Source organism: Triturus cristatus, chromosome 7 (assembly GCF_964204655.1).
Source record: "Triturus cristatus chromosome 7, aTriCri1.1, whole genome shotgun sequence".
Classification (NCBI taxonomy): domain Eukaryota; kingdom Metazoa; phylum Chordata; class Amphibia; order Caudata; family Salamandridae; genus Triturus; species Triturus cristatus.
In genome coordinates, this window is record NC_140590.1 from 1,373,864,210 (window position 1) to 1,373,889,809 (window position 25,600).

The following is a 25,600-nucleotide window of genomic DNA, read 5'->3' on the forward strand; positions in this document are numbered from 1 at the left end:
CCCTGGGGCGAGGGGGGTGTATGGAAGGCTACGGACGGGTTTTAGCCCAGGGCGGAACATTACAGGTAGGGCGAAGAAAAGCAATCTAGAAGCGTGTTGTTTTCATGGAACTATGAGCTGAAAGCTGCAAACTACGAGGGGCCGTGTGCGAGACTCGTACAGTAACGTGGGCATGGAATGCCAACCATGACAGTGCCAGGCTCCTACTTGCCTGGTGGCGCTGCGCCTACTTTTAAAAAAGAGTTTAAGAACCGGGCTGAAGAATGTACCTTGGCAGCAGCATGCACGAGAGCGGTTCACACTGTGCAACCTTCGCTCCAGTGCAAGACCCTTCGGGACAGAGACACACCACAGCACATTGAAATTAGGTTCAGAAACACGTTCCTCATACCAACCTTCTTGCACCACGGCATTTAAGTGTGGGGGAAGGCACTCGTGCAAGGCACCTCGGAGAGTCAGAGCCTCGTGTGTTTATCTGTGTTGCAGGAGGGGAGACTCATTCAAGTCAGCTAGGTGCACGCCGAGGGGCCTTCTGTAGTGACGTCAGGCCGTGACCACTGAGCTGATAGGTTCCCAACAAGTTCAGCAAAGTGGAGGATGGCGAAGGGAGACGGGGTCAGGTTACCTAACAGTGCAGCAACAGTGGGCAGAGTCTGAGCACCGGCAGGTTTTTTTGGGGCCCTCAAAACGGGTCCGAAAAAAAAAAAAAAAAAAAAAAAAGAACGGACTACCTTTAGTAGCCACGAAAATAGAGCCCGATAGAGACCCGTTTCGAGGGCCCCAAAAAAAAACTGCCGGTGCTCAGACCCGGACAGACCCGGCCCACTTAAAGCCCTGGGTATGGGCAGTGCTTTAAATGGGCCAGTACTGTCCGGTGCCAAGTACCAGCACTTTTTAGGTCTCGCCTAGTGACGCAGCGCTTGCACTGCTCGCCTTGGCGAGATCTATTGTTGTGGATTTTGGGTCCGAAGGGGGACAGGAGATGTGCAAGCGTACGGACAGGAGATGTGCACTATGTACGCGTGCACATCTGCTCTCCCCACATAGGGCTTGCGTTACAACACCTTGTCTGCGAAACTGACCCCGACATCAGCCTGAATTATCGGAGCCTGTGCTTCACCCCTCCTGCCGATAAGCGCAGTGCACCGCTGCCCGGCTGTCATTGCAGCACCTTTTACTGACTGCCACGTGAAAGCTGAGCGCCAGGCGCGGTGCATTGTGCTTCACTGGTTTTCTATCACTACTGCTCCAGTCAGTGCTTTAAGGCAACTTGACGTTGGCAACCAGCGCCATACAAATAATTAATATAACATATGCAAAGACTTCAAAAAAGATGTCATTACACATACATTATTGGCAAACAGACAAAATGGAAAGGAATGGCCGGGAAGATCCCGCTGTCGATGTCCCATGTGTAGGACAACGGGGAAGGGTTTGAAACAAATGGCCAAATACATTTTAACAAGTTTTAAAGCAGCCTCACACAGTGACCGTTTCCTCCTACTCACGGTCCCTTACAGAACGCTGCCTGCCACGCTTGCGGGTTCTGCGCGTCAGACCGTGACGTCCTATGCACACGCACACCACACTGTGTGGAGGGCCCAAACAGAGCTTCCACAGATCACCAGCAGTGGGCGCGGTGCCACTCGAAAAGGCCATAGTACAGAGTTCAAGACAGAAGCTGCAAGGTTAAACCCCGAGACAAGTATTCTAAACAGTGCACAAGGCCAATCGATTCATGAAACTCTGCACGGTCCGAGCGTGAAAGGGAAACTGGAGAAGTTTGTCACAAATGTCCTCCCAGCAGAACGATCGCTTAAAGAGTGTGCTTCCGGTGAAACTAGATCTGCTGGGATAAGTGCAAGAGATCTGGGCGTAGGTTTCATTTCTGAACTGCACATTTGAAGGATGTGACTAGCATACAATAACGCGAGGGCTGAGGGAATTAGAGACAGCAAGCGAGTGGGTAAAAGAGAGGGAGGGCAACTTTTGTTTTTATAGCGTCAGCTTTTTCCAGGAGTCATTTCAAAACGTTTTTCCAGTGAGTTGTTCAAAATGTTTGCCTACATTTCCCACCCTTAAGTCACGAGTTGATTGGCAGAACATAGATCGAAAGGCCCATGGCATTCCAAAATAGATCTTGACATGGTTGGACTATGTGCCTGTCCCTTACAGGAGCTATATGAAACAAGCATTTGCAATGCAATAGGTCTCGCATTTACGAGAGTTTGCGCTATTGGCATTGTAGATGACACTGCCTTTTATTTATGTGTTCTGAAAGCCTGCAAGTGTACTTGTCGTTGCTTATGAGAAGCAAGGATGACAGTAACTGCTCCTCTTTTACTGCCAGCCTTGCTTCTCGTAAGCAAGGACTATAAATACAAAGGGCGTGTTTAAGCACCACTTGCAGGTTTTCAAATCACATCAATAAAATGCATTGTCATTTACAATGCCAATAGCTCAAACTCGCGTAATGGCGAGACCTATTGCATTGACATCAGGCAGCGCCCGGGCTCCTCATAAGCCCCGCAGGCTTCACGCAGCGCGGGACGCGCACTACAAACTTTTTGCCCTTATACTCTGAAAGCTCGCCATGAGGGGAACGGCTTCTGTGGGGAGTATCGCCTTGCCTGCCGTGCACCGGGAATCTTCCTGCACCGCCGTGAGGTGAACGGCTTAAAAACTACAAGCCCCAGCATCCTAAGCTCCGGGCGCCTGCCGCTGACGACATCAGGCAGCGCCCGGGCTCCTCATAAGCCCCGCAGGCTTCATGCAGCGCGGGACACGCACTACAAACTTTTTGCCCTTATACTCTGAAAGCTCGCCATGAGGGGAACGGCTTCTGTGGGGAGTATCGCCTTGCCTGCCTGCCGTGCACCGGGAATCTTCCTGCACCGCCGTGAGGTGAACGGCTTAAAAACTACAAGCCCCAGCATCCTAAGCTCCGGGCGCCTGCCGCTGACGACATCAGGCAGCGCCCGGGCTCCTCATAAGCCCCGCAGGCTTCACGCAGCGCGGGACACGCGCGGGCAGCGCCCGGGCGAAGCCCGGGCCAAGGGCGGGCCCGTCCTTGCCCGTCATAGCCCGGAGTAGGCTGGGCTGGGCCACGCTATTTGGCTGGAGCTTCTCATAAGAGTGAACAGCAGAGCGGCTAACAATCACTAAGGTACTGTTCGCTTTCGTGTTGGACTGCCTGGCTCATTGCCTGTTAATCTGTGTACCTTAAAAACTGTTGTTCGAAATAACCCCCTTATTTAATCGACAATGAACAAAGTTAAGGGTAATTTGGGCAATAGGGTGGTGGGCACTTTGGATGCTTTTTTATCCAGGGCGAACTCTGTATTGACTCAAGAGATCCTGGATACTGAACGCAGACTCCCCTTAGATTTCCACAGCTCTCTGAATAGGCTATCAGCAACACCAGAACTCCCCTCACCATTAGAATCAGATGTTGCTGAGGGCTCACCGGTTAATATATCATTGTCTCAACACGCTGAGGAGATGGACATTCCGGTGGATGAGGAATCAGTGGTTGTGGATAGAGGGATGATTACCAGGGGGAAACAGGGCAAAAATAAAACAACTAAGGCTCCAAACCCCAGAAAGAAGGGAAAAAGGGAACGTAAGCCAGTGGGTGTACAAGAAAGCGAGGGTGGGACAACAGCCAACACCCTAACCCCAAACAATACGGACCATGTTAATATTACCGGGGCGAGACAGGTAACTAAGAACGTTATTGAGGGCAGCCATGCACAGGAGGACAACCCAGATACTCTTGAAATGTTACTGAAAAAGTTTCTGGACCCGATCTTAAAAAAGCTTACAAGTATAGAGAACAGACTAACAATTATAGAAAGGAACAGTGGGGGGAAACTTGACGGCAGACCACTCATCACACAAAATACTATAGAAGAGGCGCCTCTAGGTGGCAATTCCAAAGCACAGGTTGACTTAACCTTGAGAAAAGAGGTCCCGGCTAATATAGCCGCCCAGCCCCCTCAACTGACTGAATCTATACCCACCCAGGGGCCACAGGAATCCAAAAAACACAATAGTACCATTGATAATCTTATGATCAATCAGGAACGGATTTCCTCTGATTATCATCTGCAGGAATTCAACTCGATTGACCTTCCACGGGAATCCATACCTTACACTGTAATCCTAAGTAATGTCCCCCAACTGAAGGAAGGGGTTACTGAAGATTTTGATCAACTTAAAAATAAATTGAATCAATGGTTTACTAACAACTTATATAGGGGACAGGATGTTCATAGATTCATAATTATGGCCCGTAGAACTAAATGGATCGGCAAAAGAACCAAATCACACAATGGCGATTGTATTGTTGTGAATTTTGATAATCCATATACTGCCAATAAAATCCTACAGGAGTTTCAAATGGGCTATCCGGGCTCTGGTTCCAATATAGTGATTTTGTCCCTTAGATACTTTTACCCTCAGGAATCCTGGCTGCATAGAGTTGATATCAATAGTAAAGATCTCACACACCTAAGGGATACCACGAGACAGAATCCCTCTCATCGAATAAATAACCGTCCCCAACATATGAGGAATAGGGATAATCCTCCCTTCGCTCAAGGATTGGAATTAACGAACAGATATCATCCACTATCAGATATTGATGAGTGTGACTGACTAACCCCCCCGGTGTTAGGTGAAATAAATCCACAAATTCCCACACAGGCTCAAAACAAAGATAATGTAATAGATAAACCTCTGATTCCCAGAAATAATATCTTATCTTGGAATATTGCTGGGTTGGCCAGGAAAAGTAGTGACCCGCGTTGGATTGCGTTTGTAACCCAGTATATGATTATAAACCTACAGGAAACTTGGGACATGTATAACAACTATTACCTAGTTGGTTATCAGGCTTACTTTGTTCCGGCCTCTCCCTCGGCCAGTGGGAGGCCTTGTAACATATGTTTCATTAGACATTAAATGTGATGTGCGCCAGATCACCCATTCTCACCCCGGAATTTTAGCAATCATTCTAAGGAAGGGGCAAGTAGAGTGGGGGATAATAAACTTTTACAACTCCCCATCTACAGTGGAAGATGGAGGAAATATCAAGTCCCTGGCTATATTTATAAAAAAAACATATGGCCAATATCCTACACAGTTTAATTATTACTGGGGATTTTAATATCCATCCATGCGGTAATCCTTCCAATACCTATTTAGCAAACTTAGGTTGTCCACTAATACCTGGTCTACATTTTGAGCATACATCACATGGAGAGGAATTAAATGATTTCCTGTGTGAACATGATATGGGGTCAGTTATGTCTCATGAGTCCGTCCACTTTGTATACCATCCCAACCTTTATAGGTAAAGGGAATGGAACTTTTATTGATTATATTATGATTTCATCTTCTTTAATTTCCCATTTAGGGGATTTTTTCATTTTAACTAACGAATTTAGCGATCATAATCCGCTGTCGGTTTACCTTGGTGGTATACTGTCTGATCCTATATGTTCTAAACCAGCTACAGGAGTCTTAAGACCCACCGATGGGAAAAGGAGGCTAAAATGGACCCAAATATCGCCTAGTGTTTTCTATGAAAAAGTAAAGACCCATTGTACGGGAGAAATAGACACCTGTACAACTGCCGGAACAATGGCCAGATCCGTTTTGGATGCCTTTGTCAACTTGTCCATAAAAATATCTGGACTACTGTTAACAAGTTCAGGACATAATGTTAACTGTGGCCCAAAATGGTTTGATAAAAACTGTTCCAAGGCTGCTAAACTATTAAAAGAAGCACTTGCAAAAAAAAAAACAGACACGTAGTGGCAGTACGTAGTCTGAGAAGGTCGTATAGGGATACTTTAGCACTCCGTAGGTCCTCTTTAAAAGAAGAGGCCAGGGAAGAACTAGTAGACGGTAGCACTTTAAAAGATAGTGCTAGGTTCTGGAAAACTGTAAACGGTCCCTTATTCCATCAGGTGGGAGGGGATGGTCTTGTGGCTCATATTGGCGAAAGTGATTGGGTCAACTACTTTAAAGTAATGCTTGATTGCCCGACTGAACTTAACAACAATAGAGTGAACTGTAGAGCTGCCTCTACAATAACATTTACCGAATTGGAGATTCTGGAGGGTATCAAGGGTCTGACAAGTAACAAAGCTCCGGGGCCCGATGGGATTCCTCCGGATTTATACAAATCAGACCCCCAATTCTGGGCAGCTATTCTCTGTCCGGTATTTAATGCGGCAGCCACAGATGGCTGTTTAAATAGTTGGGCACTGTCCACTATAGTGCCGGTGTTCAAAAAAGGTAATAGAAATGATACGAGCTGCTACAGACCAATATCACTTATAGACTCGGTTGTGAAGGTGATGGGGCATGTTATTCTAACTAGGCTGAAGGATTGGGCAGCTGAAAATAAGATTTTAACAGATTGTCAGTATGGTTTCCATGCAGGACGCTCGACTACCACACAGTGTCTTAACCTGTATTTATTGCTTAATAAATACACTGTGGTAAATCCTGGTTCGATTCATCTCGCCTTCATGGACCTCTCATCAGTCTTTGATTGTGTCAACAGGTCGAAGCTCTGGCGGGCCATGGAGGCGAGAGGGGTAGATGCGGGGTTGATTAACTTTAAGGGATTTGCATTCTTCGACCCGAGCAAATGTTAGGTACGGCAAAGATTTAAAGGTCACAACTGACTTTCCTATTAAGAAAGGTGTTAGGCAAGGATGCATTATGGCCCCGTTTTTATTTAATTTTTACATCAATGATCTTGAGAGGACCCTGGTAGAGACTGGGGCAGATTTCCCGCGAATAGCAGGAAGGGGTATTCCCCTCCTGCTGTACGCGGATGACACTGTACTTTTAGCCAGAACTGAAATTGGGCTCCAGACCCTGTTAAATTCTTTCCATGGGTTCATGTCCAAGCTAGACCTGAAGATAAACACCACAAAGTCATACACTATGAGTTTGGGCAAACGATCAAGGAAGTCTTTTATTTTTAAAACAGGGGGAGATCTAATTCCAAGTACCAATGTGTTCTCTTACTTGGGAGTCCTATTTGATGATAAATTAAAGTGGGACGCCGTTATACACAAAAAAAGGGGGGAGATGGCGCGGGCTAATGCAGCAATCTTTAACTTCGCCACTAAAATAGGGAAGAAACCTACAGGGGCTATGCTTCAGGTATATAGAGCAGAGAGCATCGCCATAGCAACTTATGGTAGTGAGTTGTGGGGACGTGCTGGGATAAACCCCATACAGGTCGAGGAAAATAAGTTCCTAAAAAGACTTCTATGTGTCCCGTTAAGTACTCCAAACTTGGTGGCTCACGAAGAACTTGGAGTACCTTACATAGCCGACCAGATAGCAATGAGCCCCATGACCTTTTGGCTACAGTGCTGGATCAACCAAGACATACCCTTGACTCAGGATATACTCAGAGATTGTCTGGCTCTGGAAAATAAGATACGGATCCCGTGGTTTTCCTATATCAAGAAAAGGATTTGAATCAATCGGAAGGGGTTCCTTGTTCTCTAAACCTGAAGAGATCCTTAAAAAGGACATTGAACTGGTCAAATCCCTCTTTTTGAATTACAGGACACAAGAGAGGGAAGGGACCGAGTTTACAAAACCCAGTGTCCGGTCACATATTGCTTTAAAAACTACACATACTGCTGAACCTTACCCAATGTCTACCCTTACGACTCATGAAAAATTAACCAGGTTTAGATGTAATACATTCCATCTTCTATTGGTTAGACCCAAAGTGGGTCATTTGGGACAGATGCTACCGGTATGCGGTTGTGATGGACAATCTTCACAAAACCTAGTACATTTTATGTTTTTTTGTAATTTTTATTCTGTCCCCAGGAAAACCTATCTGACACCAATTTTAAAGAAAATGAACTTCACCCAAGTTAAACCTGCTTTAATGTTTTTACAACTACTGCATATGGATTGTATATATTTTATTGTCCGTTTTTTAAAATCAATAATGAAATCAAGAGCGGTTATGGATTGTTAAATTGTCAAGGGAACTTTATATTTGGGTTGTGATTTTTAATTGTATGTACACAACTTTTTATGAATTTAAACACTAAATTCGAAATAAAGTATCTTTGACTTGACTTGGCATTGAAAATGCTTGTTTATTTGGGGGAGAGGAACCGGCACTACTCAAAACAGACTTAGTACTTTTAATTGGACAGTACCGGCACTTCTCAGAAACATGCAGGTACTATTTTTACGTTGTAAACACTGGGTATGGGAATGAAACGTCCTCCGTGATAACCGAGGGAAAAAATAGGACCCATGACCATAAAACGTACGGTCACGAAGCGTTCCCTGCTGCTCCCTCGCCGTGATGTAGATCCGTGCAAGCCCTTGTTGAAGATGGCATAGAATGGCCATTTAAGCGACATGACTGCACGTTTTATGTACAGTTAAAGATGATGGAATGATGGGTGTCATTTTGAAGGCAGAGGGGAGATTAACAAAATGTATTGCAATCTGTTGTATGAAAAAAGAACGGGCGCATGCTAGTAGAATGCTTATGCATTTAGTTGATGCTGCAGATTTTCAATAATCCTGTACAGGAAAATCTTCTTAAAGCATGCCAGTCTGAACATACCACCTTGCAGCGTGTTGGACGCCAGACATGCAAAGAATGATGTGAGTAGTACTGAAGCAATTTTTTTCATGAATCTCTAAACTCTGAAGCGTAAGCACTCATTTCCATCCTACTTTTCCTTTTACAAACTACTGTAATCCAGAGATAGTGCTTAAATGCTTCAATTGACGTTAACCAAGGCTACAATTCACTGAATGAGTTAGGTTGTTAAGTTAACGTATATGGCTTGAAATAATTCTCTCCTTGACATATGGCAATCTAGACCGGATATCTGACGTTCCTTTAGGTTGGACATAAGGCACTCTTCATAAACTATTCTTATTTTAGCCTATCTTTAGACAATTTTCAACATATTACTTATGGAGGCCTCATAATCTGCAAAACTAATAACACGGCCCAAAGGCGAGACCTATTGGCTATGCCAATGCTTGTTGCTGTGTTGAAGCACTATGCTTTTGGAGCCCTTCTCTATAGTCTTTGCTGTCCAAATCTTTTAATGCAATGTTCTGATGTGCTAAACAAGTGAACTCCTTGAGTGGAATAGGAGTCAAGAAGCCAGACTGTGATCAGACTGGACTGTGGCATCTCCAGGTGCACCGCGACTACCAGAAGTCCACTGAGAAGCTTCTCTGCAAACAGCAGATCTGGAGGAGGCAAGTGAGAGGAGCAGGAGGAAACCAAAGTTCAATCAAGTATGAGGAAGTGCAGTGCTTGCATGTATAGTCACAACACCCCCCCCCCCACCCTTACGATGAAATTAATGTGAAGCTGTGACCCCCATTGTGCTGTATCACGAGGGCCCCCAGTGAAACCAGCCAGACTATGTGGCACAAAGAATATAGTGATGCAAGTCTGCCACTCTAGTGGACTACCAGAAAGAGTTAATTGATAAGTGGTTATCACTCAGTGGTTCTTAAACTGTGGCCCTGGGACCACTGAGGGTCCACAATGCCTACTCAGGGGGGTCCACAGACTTCTTTTGAAATTAAACAAACATGTATTTAGAGAAGCAAAATGAAAAATATAAAATGTGTAAGTATGGAGAATTTGAAGTTGGAGACAAAAAATTAAGTTGGTATCCTCCGACTGATTTGTGGGAGCAAGTGCATCAAACAGAATATAGTATAGACAAATGATTTTAGAAAAGCACCAATCTTACCATTAACATTTTCATTGTTTTATATATTTGCGAAATAAATAAAATATTTCAACATGTGTGTTTGATATTTTCCTGTATTTTTGGGTATTGTTTTGCGGTTCAAATCATCGAAATTGCTAAGGAGTGTGTGCCCAGAATAGACTAATGACTCAGTGAGGTCCCCATATTCCAATAATGATTTAGTGGGTGGTCCCTGGATTCTACTAATGATAAAGTGGGGGGTCCCCAGAATTTAAAAGGTTAAGAACCACTAAAAGGGGGGTGTTGCCTAAAAAGTCAAACATGGCAGATGCTCTTTAGCAGAGCTCCGCCGCATCGGGCTTGAAATACGGACTAAGCCGGTTGCTCCCCAGGGCCTCCTTGCCTGGGTTGAGCACGATTTGGCAGAGAATGGGAGATACCCTCCTAAATTCCTTGCCTAGCTTACATCAACTGGAGGGGTCTCAGCTGCCACACACAGAGAGGGGCCTCTCAGGTTGTGTGACTGAAGGGCTGGGTTTCCAGCCTCCCACGGCGACAAAAACTGTATTCTGCAGTGACCCCAGCCCCATGTGTTGGATCAGTGATGGGGACCCCCCCCCATTCATCCTACACTGCATGATTGTGGCTCGCACTTCCCCTAGTAGGCAGCACAAACAGGGGGCCGTGCCTTGAGCCTGCACATGTGCCAGTGGCAACAATGCACGGCTGGAGACTGCCTAGCTGTCCTGAACGACCCCCCTGCAGCTGGCAATACTGGGGGCTATGCCCAGGGGCCAAATCTTGTCAGACTGTGACGGTGCCCATGGGCCAGAGGCAGGCCTATGCCAGAAAGGAGTGGAAAAACACACCAGGTGCTGTGGACAGTGCTTGGGACTGACGCAGAGCCCTTCCCACACACTTCTGCACCTGGGGCCTGGCCTCAAGGATGATCAGTGCCCCCCATCAGGCCTCTGTCAGAGCTGAGGGAAAGCCATTAGGGCAGATGTGCAACAGACCTGAAGAGGATACTCCACCGCCCCAATAGTAGCAACCACATGGTCTAAGGAAAAGTGGGTCTAGGGACCCGCCGGCCACACAGTGCCTTTATCTACAGGGCCACTGTGGGGGACCTGCTGTGTGGTGGCAGCCGGGGGCAGGCTCAGGGATGCTGTCTGGTTGTTGGCCCATCTGCGACTGAACGCTCCCTGCCTTGCAAGGCCCTGTGACCCCCCCCCCTCCCCCAATCAGTAGGGGTGAAATGGAAGCCTGAAAGGACCTTTGACGGAGCCGCAAAGTCTGTGACCCTGCCTGTGCGGCTCGTGTTCAGCTGCATGGTCAAGCCACGCAGCACACTGGCCTTGAAATATAGGGCCCACTGGAGTAGGCCTGAGCCAGGTGTTGGAGCTGAGCCATCAGTGACTCATGAAAGGTGAGGAAAGGGCAAAGTGACTGGACTTATTACCATGTAACAGACCATGGTTTATCAGGCAAAGATGTAATTGCCTGTTGGTGCGTCGCTCAGCCACTCCAGGTGTGGGGCTCCCACAGGGGACATGCTCCAAATTGCCCATGACCTGGTGGTGCTGGGCACATCCTGTTGGCTGTTTACCTCTGTCCACTCTCATCGGTGTGTCCCCGACTGCAACATGGCAAGAGACAAACCATCTAGGTCTGCAACACAAAATAGATAAATTCACCAAACGGGCGACCCCACGGACAATGCCAGCACGACTGAGTGCAACTCTCCACCAGCAGAGGGGCTACAGTCTTCCTCAATCCTGCAAGTGATCCATGATCTTACACATACAGTGGAGGGCAAAATGGGGGAACTAAAGGTACATATGGCCCTGATTTGACAAGACCAAAGGAACACAACACACAGGGTCACCGAGGTGGAGTGCAGTGTCTCCGAGACGGAGGACAGAGTCAAATCGCACAAGTCCTGCTTCCTGACCCTGCAATGCTTGGTGGGACATCTAGAATCCCAAGTGGAAGATGCCAAGGGCAAATCGAGGAGGAATTATCTGTGCATTGCAGGTATCCCAGAGGACATCTACTGAACTTTAACCAAACCTTGCATAGTGTTTGTGGATTACAGACAGGCAGGACCCTGCACATAGTTTAGTGAGGGTGCGATGCAACTCTGCAACGTTACCACACCAGGCCTCCCATTACTTTCTGCCTTAGTTGGTTTGAATTTGCTCCATTACGAGGTTCCTCCTCTTAGGGTAGTTGGGGAGAGTAGTTGCACAGTAGGGGAGATACACATCTCAGTTTAGCCCAGTTGGATGCTGTCCCTAGTTGCACCACATGTACTTCTAGTTCACGAAATATATGGGGGGGGGGGGGGGCCAGGGGGTAGTTGTGGATGGGAAAGGGTGGTTTTGGTCCAATTACGGTACACCTAGTGAATAACATGTGAGTTGTTGAAAACACAAACTAGACTACACCATGTATGGCAGACCTGAGCACATAACCGAGACTCAAAGGCACATCTCCCCGGGTACATTGAAAATCCTCTTGTGGAATGTCAAAGGTATGCTTGACAAGATCAAACAAGAGGCAGTTCTAAAGGTTGTCCAGATATCCAACCGAGACATTCTTATGCTTCACGATATACACCTCATGGACAACAATTGCCCTTTTCTGGCCCGTGGGTGTTACAAGTTTATCACTCTGGATTCCATCAAGGCAGTAAACGTGTTCCCCTGGTGGTATCCAAGGTATGGAATGCTAATCTGGGCCAATACGTGGTGGTAACTGGCAGTTTGCATGGCTCCCAGGTTTCCCCGATTTGCGTTTACGTCTCTCACCTCTGACTTTCTGGGAAAACTGGGTGGTCTCGTCAGGGAACTACCTGATGCACCATGGACACTGAGGGGTGACAATGGGGTGATAAATCCCCGCCTTGACCGTTCCTCCACATCCATCGCTGACTGCGGCTTGACAATACTCTCCACTTTTTTACTTAATATGTCCCTGGTTGAAGTCTGGAGAACACATCATCCAACAAAATGCGGATACACCTTCTACCCTGGGGCACATCGGTCCTTGGCATTTTGAAGCACTACAGTTAAAAAACAAAGTCACGATTCTCAAATTCAAAAAAGTGTGCACGTTGGCATTTGTTTTGTATTGCACATCGGTCCTTCGCTAGACTGGACAATTTTCTCATTCCCCGAAGGAATGGCCATTGTGTACTTGATCGCTCCTCCACGGTGCCTTGATCATTCTTCCACATCCACCGCTGCCATCCACGGCCCAAAAATACACTCCACTTTTTTACTTAATACGGCCCTGGCTGACATGTGAAGAGCACATAATCAGACAAAACGCAGATACACCTACTCCGGGACCCATTGGTCCTTCTCAAGATTGGACTACTTTCTCATTCCCCAAAGGGATGGCCACTGAGTACTTGATGGTCATCTACTGGTGAGGGGTCTTTCGGACCCCTCGCCAGTGGCACTGAACATAACTTGGGGACCGACCCATTCTATTTCAGGCTGGCGGCTGAGCCTATGGAGCGTTCAGAGCAAGGAGTTTCGAGGCTTGTCACCACATGAGCCAGCAATTTGTAAAAGAGAACCAAGAGTCTGTGGATTCCCATTGTATCTTCTGGGAGGCCCTAAGGGCAGTCACTCTTGGGATGACGTTATTAGCTATTATTAGCTATTACAAGGGAAAACAAGAGATCTAGTGTTCAGCAGGAAGCAGGCAAATGGCCTTCTCCCACATTCCTCGTTGCTTATTTCCCTCCGACCAGGTGCGTGTGGGGGTTCCACTACACGAGGAGTTCCAACAGCACTATCTAAACTATTGTCTCCAGACCTAGGTCTCAGATCAGTGGCCCCTAGGAGATTTGCTGCTGTATCCCTACATGGCACTGAGAAACCACAGCCATTACAGTAATAAGGGTCACCCTTCTTCCCATCCTATAATGGGGAGGGACAGCCGTTACCTAGATCCAGGGCAAGTAATTGATCTCTTGTGTATGTTTGGGAAAGGAACGGCCAGGGGTCCTGGCGCATAGTGAGTTCCAGGCGCAGACGGGCTTGCCATTGGCGCGCCCGCTGCACAGACGTGTCAGCAAGTACTTTTATGACCCACGTGAGCCAGGAGCTAAAACGCTGACCTTTAGGAGGCGGGCCCGTTCTTACATACGGGCACCGCAGGTCAGTTAGGCAGCGCGATTACACATCGGCGCTACAAGTGCAAATTAACAATTTTGAAAATTGGTCAGTCTAAAAAAGGTAAAGCATCATTGAAAGGAGCAAACTTGAAAATACCAGATTGTCCAGCGAGGTTAGCTTCACCACCTCAATCTACCAGTACACTTAATTACATGCTGCGCGGTCGAGTCAGCAGGTACTTTTATGCCCCACATGAGCCAGGAGCTAAAACGCTGAATTGAGTGCAAATTAACAATTTTGAAAACGGAGTCAGTCTAAAAAAGGTAAAGCGTCATGGTTTTTAGAAATCTGGTATTTTAAGTTGGCTCCTTTCAGAGTTGTCCAGCGAGGTTAGCTTCACCACCTCAATCTACCAGTACACTCCATTACAAGGAGAAAGTAAGAAATAAATCAAGTAAAGGTCTTTACATATAGTGGCATGCAGTATAAAGGTGTATGCTGGGGTCAGGTTCGCCCTAATAGTGCAGGTATAAACTGATCCAACGTCAGGATCTCACGTAAAGATAAACCCCAAGTACAGAAAACCGGCACACATTCGTGACTAAACCACAATGCGCATTTCAGGGACAGTAATGCAGGTGAAAGCCCGTTTCACCAGCAGCAAGGCTTACCATATAAGGGGGTTTGCTGTACCCCAACTGTAAGTGGATGAGAAGACGCGCACTGGTGTATAAGCAACCTGTGAAAAAGTACACGAAATAGACAGCGATTAAATGGCTGAGTCAGGCTCTTGGAGCGTCAAAGGGTGAGCAAGACAATGGTTCTCCCCCCCCCCCCCCCCCACCCCCACCCGGTTGCTGAGTTTGTCAACTGTTGCAGTTCATCGGCTTCCTGTAGGTGACTGTACGCAGCCGCCCTTCAAGTGGGACGGGTAGATCAAGGAAGGGGAGTCTCTCAGCAGAGATATTCTTAGTGAATCTTAGGAAGGGGATTCAGGGTGTTAATCCATTCACAAAAGATGTTACAAATCTCACTGTCACCCTGCCAAAGTTTGAGAATGTCGTCAATATAAAGACGCCATACCGATTAGATGAAATCTATGGGATGGGTGGGTAGGCTAACCCTGGAGACGCCGCTGTGGAGGGGAACTAGGATCCCTCTGATCATAGCCCAGCAGCAGACATCTCGGAATTCTCATCCTTGGAGACAAAGATCCTCCTCACTAATATCAAGGATCACAAACGGTCTGCCATGTATCACACTACTTTGCAATATGCCGGACCCATTGGTGCGGTTGAGGGAGGCGTGGGAGCGAGACATAGGATCAATGGAAGATGATGACTGGATCAAGGCAGTGGCTGTTCCCAGAGAGGTGATAGCTTTCTAGTTACGGTTAAACAAACAAGCTGCTACACCTCACCTATCTCACTAGGACACGACTGCTTAAAATGGGAATGATCAGTAAGGGAAGTTGCCTCTGGAGCGACAACCCCACTGGGGACCTAGTGCACACATTTTGATACTGGCCCATCCTATCGCCATTTTGAAAGAGAAGGCTGAACACCTTGGAGGACATACTAAGCTGGAAGATAACAGACCTTAACACATCAGAGATGACAGAGCAAAACAGATACCAAAGGGTGCTGATCTGGCTGGGCCTCCGGGTTGTTGGTTGCCAAGTGAGACATACCGCGAGTGTGGTAAGAGCATGGCCCCATCCATTGACAGATGGGCCGCAGTTATGGATCACTGCATTTGGAGCCGCCAGACTACCTTGAGAGGGTGTCCTCAAAAACATCAAAATATGTAAGGACAGGGCATACATTAGGGGAATATTGTTGGAACCATGCCCAGCCAAGCCCTGATCCTTGTGTGGGGACGTGCGCCTTCACATTGCTTTTCCAGATGGCTATTCAGTGGTGAGAACGCAGGGCCTAACCTTCGGAATCACCCAAGTCTATCATGTGCCAAATGTACGGGAAGATTAATTATCTCTAATGTGTACTGTTGTGGCTTTACTCTGTCCTGCTACATGTCCCGTACCAAACGTGGGTATTTTGTGATTATTATTTTAAAACCCCTAACAGGTAGAATACAGTGACAAGTACTCAGAGCCCTCGCAACAGGATAGGCATGCTATGATGCAAGAAATATTGATCTCCCCCCCCCCCCCCCCCCCATACGGGCCTTTTTATTTCATAGTGGATTACTTTGTATAAGAATGTAAACAGTACTGGACTTTGAATATTTATTTTCTTCCCAGACAGAATAAAAAATGACCGTGTTTTCAATAACTGTAAAACGTCTGAGAAACAAAGAACGACTTCAGAAGAAAATGAAACATTTCTGTCTTAAACAAGCACTGGTAAGGACATTAAGTTTTTTTGTGATTTTTTTTTTAAAGTGTTTCTTCAATGACTGGTGATTTTGTACGTGCGGTTGTGAGTTATAACGAGTAGATGAATGGATGGATGACTGACCAGATGAACTATTGAATGGTTGAATTGGAATGCATGGGTAGGATGACAGTCTGCATGGATATCACCACTACGACTAAACTTCCAATTAAACCATTAAACTCAATGGACTGAAACGAAAACTAGATTGTCACCAAGTACGTTGGCAAATGCGGATTGGAAGTAATCAAATCCAGATCCTCCCACACGGCTCCAAAACTGCAAAGTACAGGTTCAACAGGTGCTGCGTGTGGGGGGGGGTAGAGAGAGTGCGCTGTACTTAAAGCATTTGGGAGGTGTTTCGCGGCATTTAGCTGTAGTGAAGCGACACCTAGCGGAAACTACAGTGCAACAGCAACTCACCGTGTATCACAGCACCGTTCCAATGCCCAAAGGATCCAGCACGGGCTGTTCCAAAATGTGAATGACAAAGAATGGCCGGTGAAGCCCCGCAGCACGCCCTATGCGAGCCGCCACTTTCTTGATCCAAAGCCTTTCCCCGCCGTATACGTTTTTGCTTTGCTCACATGTTCTCTGGCGGGCAGCAAAAGCGGTCTCCAAGTTAAACAGGCATAAAGGGTATTGGGCTGGCCTTCGATTTGACCACTTGGTGGCAGCTCACACCTGCATCATTAGCCGCATTTAGAGGTGGTTTCTAGCAATAAGTTCACGGCGCAGGACAGGGGAGATGCATACAAACTGCACTGGCAGACCGAACACACGACAGCAGAGACATCTTCGGCAAACATCCATTTACTGAGTTACTTTCGTACAAGTCAGTTTTTCCCCGCAAAGTAACACCTTCATTTTGTAAAACATTGCTCAGCTTTATAGTGCAAGCATCACGTCTCCCTCCCTAATCGCATATATAAAAACTCAATTTTACAGTGATTCAAGAAGGCTCAAGGTTATGGAAGGAATTGTCACAGAAGTCAAAATGTTTTATTAAGTGTCAATTTAAAGCCAGTAGCATGGACCAATAAGCAATACTGAGCCCACTTTAATGGCAGAAAACATGAAGCGCTTTTGGTTTTTGTGGAACGCTAAAAATCTCTCCACCAGTTCGAGACGTCTGATGATGAGTGACAGTACTACTGAACTTGCCGCAACATATCAAGTGTTTTTATGGGCAGGAGGGGAACAAAAGGAAGTGATTTGATGTAACCGAATGGCTTTAAGTGCTGGTACTTGACACTCCAGTGCTAGAGATGAGCCCCATATTATATCCACGGTAGAGAACAGTATAGCTTAAGAATTTACCAATTAGCTAGCACAGTATTATTTGAAACAGTTCATTTCTAAAACACCTGCCACTAGAACACTCAACGTACAAGTGACATGCGTAAGGGCACAGGGTGAAGTTGAAAAGCACAGTAGACAAATTCAGAAATCTTTACATTTCGAGCAGCAAATCAGAGTGCAGCCCTTCGCATGCTTGCAAAACTGCCCCTGCCACGAAAAAAACATTTTTACATTTTATTACACTGATACTGTAACAAAAAGCCCCGTCTGTACCACTGAGTTGTCGCGTGTCCAGACAACACTGCCTGCAGATGTGCACAGAGGAAGCAGCAACTGGTGACAAGCGCATGATGGGTTTTGAGTGACTTGGTCCAGAGCGAAAAGGCAGCAAGTGACGAACCCTCTTCAGTGAGGAGAGGGTGACCTTGGCGGAAGGAGACGGAGTAGCTGTCCGTTGTCGTTTCATCATTTGTGCATTACAATTTACCGACGCTGCAGGGTTTGCCGAGTGCTGCTCTCTAACATTTGTAACAAGGCGAGACTAACAGGAACTGCACATTTCCCCAGATACGAAAAACACAGATTGTTGTGATATGGTTTGGAGGGCAGAGGAGGACAAATGCTGCATCCGGGAGAGCGCCGAGCCCCCGCAGATCTAGTATCGGTAGTGGTCCGGCTTGAACGGCCCGTCCTTGTTCAGACCCAGGTACTTGGCCTGCTCGTCCGTCAATTTGGTCAGCTTCACGCCCAGTTTGTCGAGATGAGCTGCAGCCACGGCCTCATCCAGCTGCAAAGAAACATTTCAGGACAATCAGAAACCTAAACGGAGGCAGGTAGACAAGAGAAGCAACACAAATAGAACAGTGACAGCACAGGATTGCTGAAGGGGACATATACACTTGTAAACACATTGAAGCCGAAACTTGCATCAAATTCGTGCCTCCTGCCAAGCTGAAGACAGCTACCACCACGTGGCATTTGTGTAAATTAAAACTTTAAACCTGTTCGCACGGCTGGGTGGCTAGTACTACACATCGGTATGAAAGGTTTTCTTCTATAGTAAATCTAATCCAAGGTCAACTCCAAAATCCTAAAACAGCACAGGATTGCTGAAGGGGACATATACACGTGTAAACACATTGAAGCCGAAACTTGCATCAAATTCGTGCCTCCTGTCAAGCTGAAGACAGCTACCACCACGTGGCATTTGTGTAAATTAAAACTTTAAACTTGTTCGCACGGCTGGGTGGCTAGTACTACACATCGGTATTAAAGGTTTTCTTCTATAGTAAATCTAATCTAAGGTCAACTCCAAAATCCTAAAACAACGTACCATAAAGACAACAATAAATAAAGCAGTGTAAATACACAGCTTCAACATTTTGCTAAGTGTGAACAATGTTATCACGCCACATCTCCGCTGCAGAAAGGGCAAGTAGGCTTTCAGAAAAAGTATATATCTTTGTGATGTGTGTGTGCAGATCTGACATTTGCTGATGTGCGTACGCTTCTAGGCACTATCCTATGGTTAGCACTGGCTGAATGGAAGAGGTAGCGTGACCGGTTTCGACCTTGCAGGCAGTTTGCACCAGGCCTGTGCGACGGCACGAAGTCTTGCTTAGTAAGGCATGCATAGTTGGTTATCTGGTTCCTATAGCAGCAGACGCTCACACAGCAAGGTGAACGCGTCAACCCCGCTTTGCTGAGTCTCCCAAGACTTTCCTGCTCTCACTTGGAAGATCCTGAAGCGCTTGTAAATTCCCTACTCTGCAAAGAGACTAAAGCACGGGCTCTGCAACCCCTATAAAAGCTTTACGCATTAAGACACTAGTATCATCGCATTACATGGCTGAAGCCATACAACTGGTAAAAAAATAATTATTGAACTAAAGAGGAAGCCAAGGGGAATCCAGTCTTCCTTAAACAAGTCTTTAGGCGACTGCTAAACCGTACTCCAGCTCAACACCTGCACCTACAGTTGTAGTTCAGGGACGGAGTTGGTGGAAAGGAGCAAGAAGTTCAGTTACAACAATAATTACACAAGGACTGAAATAAGGAAGCAGAAGAACAGACATTATCGACCCGGTCAGTGGAATTATGCGACAGGGAGGACCAAATTATGTGGCGAGAAAAGGCAAATTATGGGGTACAATGCGAATCATTTTGCAATAGCATTACCTCATTTTGTCATTTTTACATGTTAGCGTTATCTGGGCAAATGTTGCACCTCATTACTACCAGTCAGACACCAAAATACAGCAATAAGCAACTGAAAGATGATCCAGTCAACATTTTCGAAAGGCCTTCGGCTGAACAGCGACGTGTGTTGTTGAATATTTAGTAACTTTTGATCCATCTGAGCTAGAAAAACCCGAGTTAGCCACACGTCTATTCCAAAAAGAAAGGCAACTCCTGTGATGGGTAAGAAAGGAAGACATCCTAAACATGCAAAGGAGCTCCTTTACATTACCTCTGACAAAACATGCAGCTGAGAAAGCAGCCTACGCTGGATTGATTCGCTCACCAAAACATGCTATCCATAAAACTATTACTAACCAGGAGATAAGGTGGAAAGCCCAGCAATGGTCGCTGCCCAACTGTTGAAGGGGTTCAGGTGTGCAACTGCTAAAGTGTGCACATTTTTAAGTGGATGTCACAGTAAAACATGGCTCCTTTGTACTCGATGAGAGGCCCAAGTATCAAGGGTTAGGAAAGTTGTGCAAAGGGACTACAGTCGCAGTACCCTATGAACAAGTTTCTTACCTTCGATAACAATCTTTTAGTGGATACTCTAACTGCAAGTTCCTCACCTTGTGAACAAACCTCTGGCGTCAGACTTGACCCGGATACTTTTACAGCGGTTCTCCTGCACACCTCTAGATGCCGTTGCATGGGTCCAAGCAGACATCATTCAGCTCTGGAAGTGACTAGTTTAGTCACATATAAGCAGTACTAATGTCAGTTACTTTCTAGGCTGTACACCCCCTCAGACATAGTCCATTGGCAAATTGGTATAATCAGTTTGCAGATCTTTAGGCAGACCTTTTTTGATGGAAAAGACTCCAGTTCTAAAAACCGGGAAGTGGGAGTGTTGTTGAGGAATCTCCTGTTGAGAGTATCCACCAGATTGTTACTGAAGATAAGAAACATGTTCTTCTGATGAATACTTCTAACCACAGATTCTTCACACTATTAAAACCATAGCAGTACTTCCCAAGGTGGCGAGTCTGACCTGGCTCAGACCAAAAGGTCATGAAGGACAGAGGGCAAAATGACCCTATCGACTGAACCGGACTGTCAGGGGGAATAGTGTTTTGTGAAAGTGTGTACCAAAGCCCACAGGCACCTAACAGATGTCCAGAGCAGGCACTCTGCATGCTAACAGTGGTAGCTGATTTTGCCTTGATGGAATGAGATCACAAGCTTTTGGGGAGCTTTTTCTCCAGTGTGTAGCAGACTTATGCAAAGAACAATCAATTGCTACATGGTCAGTTTTTGCACTGCTTTTCCCTTCTTCGCGCCTGAAACCCCTACAAAGAGCTGATCGTCCACTTGATGTTCCTTGGTACAATCAACATAGAATCTCAATGGTCTTTTAGGACCCAAACGATGGAGTCCCTCTTCCTCCCTAGAGGAATAAAGTAGGAGCAAAGAATGCCGGATGGGTGATAACCTGACCAACATGAAAAGGAGTAAGTACCTTAGAAAGAAATGAAGTCCGGGTCCTCAAAGAATAAGTTACTTACGTTTGGTAGCGCTTTTTTCCGGTAGAGACTATAACCACAGATTTCATACCTTAGAATATTCCCCAGGTGTCAAGACTGGATCCGGAAAATACTGAGAAGTACCTTTGTGTGGCGGTAGGTGGCATCACAGCAGAAGTGACAGTGGTGGTTGTGCCCATATAAGCACCACCCCAGCATGCTGACATTCGTATGTTGCGTGACTATTTCTGCACCAAAAAAGCATAGCCAAGTGAAAACCAATGTGATGCGTAGTGTGCAGTTTCCAATAGGACTTTGAGGGGGAAGAGCCCAGTTTGCAGGGAGTATGGAAGTGTTGCTGAGGAATCTGCAGATAGTCCCTTTACCAGAAAAAGCTTTATAGAAGGTAAGTAACTTGTTCTCCGGACAAACTTCTAAATGCAGATTCCTCAACTTACAATACATACCGAAGCAATAGCTCTCCCGAGCGGGTCTGCAAACTGGTTCAAACCAGAAAGTCCTTGAGGACTGAGCTGGCAAAATGCCCATCTCGACAGACCTTACTGAACAAAGCAGTAGCGCTTTGTGAATGTGGGGAGTGACACCCATGTAGCGGCTTGTCAGATGTCCAGGACAGGTACCCCGCATGCTAATGCAGTGGTAGGGGCCTTGGCCCCGGTGGAATGTACCCACAAGCCCTCAAGAGGCTGCTTTTTAGCTTGTGCGTAGCAGATATTAATGGAGAGTACAATCCATCAAGATTGTCCACTTCTGCAGTCTTGCCTTTTTCTCTCCAGTGAACTCTGAAGAGCTGATTGTCCACCCAATGGCCTTTGGTGCGATCAATGTAAAATGAAAGAGCTCTCTTCAGGTCCAGGCGAATGAGTCCTCTTCTTTGGGAAGATAAGGGGACGTGAAAAATGTAGGTAGACATACTGGCCGATATGAAAAGGGGTGACATCTTTCGGCAGGAAGAGGCACTCATCTGGGAGTACTAGATTGCCAGGGGAAAAAGCTGCTGCAGAGAGTATGGACAGACAGAGCTTTAAGGTCCCTGACCTTCCGTCAGACTTATCAGAAACCAAGAAGACAGTTTTCAGGATCAAGAGCCTCAGAGGTCAGCTCAAAGTGAGAATACGTCAGAAGCATGCGCACCAGACGGAGGTCCCATTGGGGCATCACAGAGGGCAGGAGGAAGCAAGTGCTATAAACGTTTCAGGAAGAGTGCCAAACAGAGAAGGTTGGTCTGGCAATAGCATGAAAGCCGAAATGTCTAAGTAACCCTTATCAGTGCCCAGGGCAAGGACTTGCCGGACTAAAGATGAAACAAACAGCAGCACCTCCAACATTGGTGCAGAAAGAGGGTTCACAGGACGTGAAGCGCTCCAGGCTACAAACCTATCCCAACAGAGGGGTTATACAGGTTTGGTGGATGAATGATTGGCTGCCAAGATTACATCACAGACCTTGAGGGGGAGGAAGGGAATGATCGATGACAACTTCCACTGATCAATCTCCAAATGTGAAGTAGCAACGTGCGCAAGTTCAAGTGCAAGACCCTGCTGCTGCAACAGGAGATGCTCTTGAAGGGGTAGCTTAAACGAAGGAATGATGCAGATACTCTGGAGTTCAGGAATACCATACTCCCCGTCCCCAATCCAGAGATACTAGGATGACTGGGGCCAGGTAGGTCCTGCTCTTCTTGAGGAACTAGAAGCAGATTGGTATCAGCAGGAGGACACCGGAGTTCCATTCTAAACAGAATGCTTTTCCAAGCGATAGCTGCTTTGGAAACAAACACACAAAGTGCTGAATGTGCGCACTGTCAGCGGCAGCAAAAACGATAAGAGCCAAGGTTCTCCCCATTCTTGGAAGAGATCTCACACCACCTCCAGGTGTAGTTGCCATTTGCAATCCTGAAGGCATTGTAAGCTGGGTTTGTCTGCCCTAGCATTAATGGAGCCTGCCAGGTGCTTCACCACCAGGAAATGCCAGCCAAGTCTAGAGGCATACTGGCACTGGGTCCATAACCCATTCCACCCCGTTTGTTGCAATATCACATGGCGGTGGTGTTGTCCGTGAACACCTGAAACAGCCTCCCTTAGGTTTCTGGGGAATCTGAATGGGATTGAAAGCTTTTCTTCCATCCATCCATCAAACCCCACTGATTCCTACCTCTTCCAGAAGGCCGCCGCAACCCAGTAGTATTGCATCGATCACCACTGTTCGCTTCGGGTAGGGAAGAGGGAGAGGGGATCTTTGCTGGGCCAATCGCGATTTATCAGCCACCACTGCAAGTCTTTTGCAGTCTCCTTCAAAATCCGGACCAGGTTGGAGTTTATCCTTTGGTGCTGGCCCACCAGGACTTCAGATCCCACTGTATAGCCCGCATATGGCATGCTTTACGAGCAGGAGGCCATCAGACCAGCAGTCTCACCAAAGTCCAGGATTGAAGCTGAAGCATCAGGATCCTAGCCCAAATATCCTGGACACTCCGCTCCTGCACTGTATCCAGAAGGGCTCAGATGTAAAGGGAGCATCTGAGAAGGAATCGGAAGTGACTTCACTGGTAAGGCACAAAGGAAGCGCAGCGAAGTAGAAAGGTTTGTGACCCATCGTTAACTGCCCATGGGCCAGCAGGACAGGAATGTGGAAATATGCGTCCTGAAGGTGCAGCCACCATCCAGTCGCCAGGGCAGATGAGACCCGAGCCAGGATGAGCATTTTTAATTATTTCCATAGAAAGGTGCTGAAAGGGCACAGATCACAGGATAGGGCATATTTCTGGTACATTCCTGTGCGGACAGAGGACTAACAACCATGACCTACTTCTGGCGCAGGCACCCCTCTATGGCTCCATTAGCAAAAAAAAAGCCTGCATTTCCTGATGAAGCAATGAGGAGGTCTTCAGTCAGCCCTTCTGAGATGGGTGCAAAGGCAGAGGGGTTTCCACAAACCAGAGCATACTACTTGAGGACAATCAGAAGCAATCACTTGTCAGATAGGACCGCAGACCACTTGGCAGATGGTGCCTGATCCTGCTATCAGCGGGATGGCTATGTGGGACAGCGGGTATACTTAAGGTGCTTACAGCCTGTGGCTGCCGGAGAGGTGGGGGGCTGGCCAGCTCACTGGGCCTAGCTCTCGCATCCATTATGAGATCAGCAGCCTCATCCATGAAAGGACTGGGCTGGTTGATGTACTGTGAAGTACTGCTGCTAGAGCAGACGCCCATAGGAGGCTCAATCACATCCATGGTGTGGGTGAAAAGTCTGCTGCTGAGACTGGGCAAATAGAAAGAGCCTGAGAGCTGGTGGTGACCTAACTCTCTCGAAAGCATTCGAGCACCCCGTCCGCCTCATTGCCTAATAGGTTGGCGCCATCAACGGGCATGTCAATCAGTGAAGCCCGGCTATCACCGGAGAACACAGTGGCCACAACTACGAATGCCACTATGGAGGCTCTGGTTCTACCTACGGAGTTAGTCTTGCCCGGCCCGAAACCTCATGGTGAACTTTGTTGCATTCCAGCCATCCAGGCATGCTTGGTTAAGGATGGCGTGGCCCTCCTCGGGAAGCATGGGAAAGCAGCAGTGCAACAGAGTCCAATAATGCAAGGGAGTAACGTCCCAAGAGGCATGCGCTGTACACCAACTGCAATGCTGGTGGAAGAAAAAAAAAAAGCCCTACTCAAAGATCCAAAAGTGTCCAGAATACTCGATTGATTGTCCAGTGGTGTCGATGGGTCCACATTTGGGTTGACCTTAGTTGTTGAAGCCTGCATCACCAAGGCACTCAGGGCACGGGATACTGGAAATGAAGGCTATATCCCCTGGGGAGCAATTAAGGTGCGGTACAGAGGAGCCCCTGTGCAAGGTTCGGCCCAGGCCCCCAGGAGAACGTTAGCAAAGGCTTCATTCAATGGGAGCAAGTGCTCCACCAAGCCTGTTCCTGGGTGAAGCACCTTAGTCCAGCCATTGGTCTAGATTTCGACTGTCATCAGCTGCAGGCAAGGACGTCCACTGCCCTGCACATTGCAGTGGCAAAGGATGAGTTTTTCTCCAAAATCAGGCCCGAATGGGAAATCATCCGGGGGGGGGGGAAGGGGGGTGTCCAACCCACTGGCATCACACAGCTCTCCACACAAATTATCAGCTGGAACAGGGTCCTCCTCTAACTGAACAAGCCCATCCTCATCACCTCTGCAGGGTGGAAGTAACTATCAAGTGATGGGAAGTCCAGGGGCTGGTAGGCCCTGGACGGCACAGGCTTCAAGAGGCATCTGGGATAAAGATGGGTTCATCGTCAAAG

General features: G+C 47.0%; 1 protein-coding gene across 1 annotated transcript in view; it reads right to left on the minus strand.

Annotated features, from left to right (window-relative positions):
- Positions 1–17,081: 17,081 nt before the first annotated feature.
- AHCY (adenosylhomocysteinase) overlaps positions 17,082–25,600 on the minus strand; it is a 145,033-nt gene continuing 136,514 nt past the window's right edge. The window contains exon 10 of the mRNA XM_085619093.1: positions 17,082–18,373. Coding sequence (XP_085475219.1) covers positions 18,242–18,373 — 132 coding nt within the window. The 3' untranslated portion in view covers positions 17,082–18,241. The remainder of the gene's footprint in view (positions 18,374–25,600) is intronic.